The sequence below is a fragment of the Taurulus bubalis genome (genome assembly GCF_910589615.1).
Source record: "Taurulus bubalis genome assembly, chromosome: 11".
In the NCBI taxonomy this organism is placed as follows: domain Eukaryota; kingdom Metazoa; phylum Chordata; class Actinopteri; order Perciformes; family Cottidae; genus Taurulus; species Taurulus bubalis.
In genome coordinates this window covers 255,547-260,000 of record NC_136599.1, presented here as the reverse complement: position 1 = coordinate 260,000, position 4,454 = coordinate 255,547, and the positions used below count along the sequence as shown (strand labels likewise).

At 48.8% G+C, this 4,454-nt stretch overlaps 1 protein-coding gene across 1 annotated transcript in view; it reads right to left on the bottom strand.

The window, feature by feature from the left end:
- Positions 1-4,050, bottom strand: part of kcnd3 (potassium voltage-gated channel, Shal-related subfamily, member 3) — a gene marked incomplete at both ends in the record, with an annotated part of 64,328 nt that extends 60,278 nt beyond the window's left edge. The window contains 2 exon segments of the mRNA XM_079226632.1: positions 2,964-3,427; positions 3,430-4,050. Of these exon segments, the coding sequence (XP_079082758.1) occupies positions 2,964-3,427; positions 3,430-4,050 (1,085 nt within the window).
- Between the last annotated feature and the right edge of the window lie 404 nt (positions 4,051-4,454).

The window sequence follows — 4,454 nt, the reverse complement described above, 5'->3', positions numbered from 1 at the left end:
ACTTCTGTGTTATTGATGAGGCCAAGCTCAACAACTGCCCTCTACACACACGCACACACACACACACACGCGCGCACACACACACACACACACACACACACACACACACACACACACACACACACACACACACACACACTCCCCTAATCCAGCTGCAAACGCGACAGGAGGCCGGTCTGGGCCGTCTCAGGTCTCAGGTCTCGATCTGACTCACACAACTGAGTGTGTGTGTGTGTGTGTGTGTGTGTGTGTGTGTGTGTGTGTGTGTGTGTGTGTGTGTGTGTGTGACTATTCAGTGACTATTGAAAACAAAAGAGCGTTCCTGTAAGATTTGCCTAAATGCCTATCCAGGTATACCCAAAGTAAACTGGAAGATCTTGATATTGTTTGTTTGTTGTTGTTGTCTGACCTTAACGTTGACCGTAGCTGCTGTGGTGGTCCAATCTTGAAATGGTTAAAATAATTAGAATCTAGAGAATCGTAGCTTCCTAACGCACTGCCCTCGTAGCATCGAACTATTAATAGCGATCGTCTCAAGTGTACAGTGTACGTGTACGACCCGTGGGCGGGCCAGCGGAACACTAGGAGGTAATAACAATAATCATCTCTACCTGTTGCATTGAAACCTGAAACACTCCACACTTAGAACTCCCTTTCATTAATTCATTCATTTGTTCATTTAATCATTCGTCCGATCATTCATTCTTTCATTCATTCATGCATGCATTTGTTCATTCGTTCATTCATTCATTCATCCGATCATTCATTCATTCATCCATTCATCAATTCTTCCATTCTTCCATTCATTCATTCATTAATTCGTTAATTCATTAATTCGTCCGATCATTCGTTCGTTCATTCATTTGTTCGTCCGATCATTCATTTGTTCGTTCATTCATTCATTCGTTCGTTCGTTCATTCATTTGTTCATTCATTTGTTCATTCATTCATTTGTTCATCCATTTGTTCATTCATCCATTCTTTCATTCATTGGTTCATTCATTCATTCGTCCGATCATTCATTATTTCACTCATTCATTCATGCATTTGTTTATTCGTTCGTTCATTCATCAATTCTTCCATTCATTCATTCATTCGCTAATTAATTTGTTAATTCATTCATTCGTCCGATCATTCATTCGTTCGTTCATTCATTCATTTGTTACTTCATGCATCCATTCTTTCATTCATTCATATGTTCATTCATTCATTTGTTAATTCATTCGATCATCTATCCATTCGCCGATCATTCATTCTTTCATTCATTCGTTCGTTCATTCATTAGTTCGTTCATTCATTCATTCGGCAGAATTATGAGTGCCGCTGCTGAAAGTTCATGATAATCAATGTCTTCTAGCCATATACATGGAGAGTAGAGAGAATGCAGCTTCAACAAAGGAAGCATAGACTTCTATACAACCAGAGGAGTCACCCCCCTGGTGGTCAGGAGAGAGAATGCAGCTTCAACACATGAAGCATAGACTTCTATACAACCAGAGGAGTCGCCCCCTGGTGGTCAGGAGAGAGAATGCAGCTTAAACACATGAAGTATAGACTTCTATACAACCAGAGGAGTCGCCCCCTGGTGGTCAGGAGAGAGAATGCAGCTTTAACACATGAAGCATAGACTTCTATACAACCAGAGGAGTCGCCCCCTGGTGGTCAGGAGAGAGAATGCAGCTTTAACACATGAAGCATAGACTTCTATACAACCAGAGGAGTCGCCCCCTGGTGGTCAGGAGAGAGAATGCAGCTTTAACACATGAAGCATAGACTTCCATACAACCAGAGGTTGTTCACTATTATTCCATGTGTGATCCGAGTCTTGTTAACAGCTTATTCCAGTAACAACAACGCCATCAGGAATGAAAGAGCCAGGCTGAGATGTGAACCAGATTATGCACGGTTGCACGTTAACAGGGATATTAGTGGAATATTTACTCTCATTAACCAGGTAAACAGATTAGTAGGAATATTGGCGGGGTGGGGGGTAATTAAAAACTTAAATATGTGTTGCATGTAAACGTAGTCATTGTTCTCGTTTGCAGGAAGTGGCGTCGTGTCCCAGCTTCAGAGAGCGCTGCTCAGGGGGATGAGTGGTTGTCCTGAAACAGCAAGGTACCCGGTTCGATCCCCAGTGCCCCCATAGCTCACATGTCAAAGTGTCCCTGAGCAAGACACCCAACCCCCAACTGCTCCTCAGGCGCCCCAAAGGGCTGCCCACTGCTCCCTAACCAGGGATGGGTCAAATGCAGAGAATAATTTCCCCAAGGGGATTAATAAAGTGCATGTTTTTGTTTTGAGTTTAGTTTAAACACTTCACTCTTCTGGAGCCACTGAGAGGCTCTGAATCCTCAAGGCTGGGAACTAGTCTAACTCGCAAAGAGGGAGGGAAAGGGGGAAGAAGGAGGAGGAGGAGGAGGGCTCTCAGAACAGAATGCAAAGTCACCATTTCAGCTCATCCTGATGGCTCACCGCAGGGCATGTGTAATTTGGTAAATGGACCCGTACTTGTACATCTCTCTTCTAGTCTTCGACCACTCAAAGCACTTTAACACTAAATGACATCATTCACCCACTGATGAGGAGCTACCATGAAGGAGCCACATCAGATTATCAACCATTCACACCGACCCAACGGGACCGACCCAACAGGACCGACCCACAGACCCGACCTACAGGGCCAACCCAACGGGACCGACCCAACGGGACCGACCCACAGGACCGACCCAACGAGACCGACCCAACGGGACCGACCGGCTTTTCCCCAGAAGAACAAATAAACAGGATGCAACACGTGCCGTTTCTCTGTCGTCTCTTATTGAGTTTGTAAAACACGTCTTGGCAAACGGCGGCCCAGACCATAAACACACACACACAGACACACACAGACACACTCACACATACACACACAGACACACACACACACACACACAGACACACACATACACTCACACACCTACCCCAGCGTGGTCATGGTGACGATGGTGTACCAGAAGGAGGCGGGGATGCTGGTGAACTTGGAGGAGCTGGATCCCTTCTCTGCGTAGAACATGACGGTGGCGAAGATGATGATGGCCATGGTGAGGCTGAAGAGCAGGAAGCCCAGCTCCGAGGCGCAGCTCTTCAGCGTGTAGCCGAGGATCCGAAGGCCCTGCGAGTGCCGCGAGAACTTGAAGATGCGGAAGACGCGGAAAACGCGCAGCGTGACGAAGGCGCCGCTCACGTCCTCGTTGTCCGTCATCACCAGCCCGATGTAGTACGGCAAGATGGCCACCACGTCGATGACGCTCATGACGGACCGCATGAAGCGGTAGCGGCAGGGCGCGGCGTACAGGCGCATCAGGTACTCCACCGTGAAGATCATGACGCAGGCCGTGTCCATGCAGAAGAAGGCCACGGTGTAGCGCTCGCCGCACGGCACGCCGTGCCGCAGGGCACCGTCTCCACCACGTTGGTGATGACGGAGATGGCGATGAAGAAGCCCGTGACGTAGTAGAAGACCAGCGCCATGGTGGACGTGTGCGGATTCTCGAACGCCCGCCACATGCTCTCCCGGAAGGTCATGTTGGGCGGCTTGGCGTCCTTCTTGTCCTCCTGGTCGTCCATCAGTCGCTCCTGGTTCTCCCTCTTCCGGTCCTTGTACTCCTCGTAGCAGCAGTCGCCGATGATCTCAGAGATGATGCCGAAGAAGGCCAGCTCCTCATCGTAGGAGCAGATACACTCGTAGCGAGGGTAGTGCAGCTTCCCCGTGCGGTAGAAGTTGAGCACGCTGCGGAAGACGTCTGGGTCTCGGTCGAAGAAGTACTCTTTGGTCTCCTCGTTGTAGAAGAACTCCTTCTCCGAGCTCCCCAGCAGGGTGTCCGGGTAGCGGTCCAGCGTGTTCCTCCAGGTCTCGTAGCGCCGGCCGCTGACGTTGAGGATAATCATCTCGTCCTGGCGCTTGTTCTTCTCGCCGGGCGCCACTGGCATGGGCAGGTTGGCCACGGGCATCCAGCCGATGGCCGCCGCCCGGGCGAAGGGAAGCCACGCCGCTACTCCCGCCGCCATGCTGAATCCGGCTCGGGGCTTCGGGGGGAACGAGTCCAGCACCTTCACAACCAGCCCGCCTTCAGCTCATTCACCATCTAAAAAAGGGGAGGAGTTTGCTGAAGGTCAGGAGTGGTCCAGATGGCGTAACAACGAGGTCAATAATCCTGAGACAGCACAAAAAGTCTCTTTGAAGGAATGTAATATACTTGCCTATGAGCACACTATGTATAACATTAATATATGCTTTAATGTTAACAGACATGCTGCCATTTCCATGTAGCATCATATTCCCCATAAGGACTTCATATTCCCCATAAGGACTTCATATTCCCAATAAAGACTGCATATTCCCAATAAGGACTTCATATTCCCCATAAGGACTTCATATTCCCCATAAATACTTCATATTCCCAATAAGGACT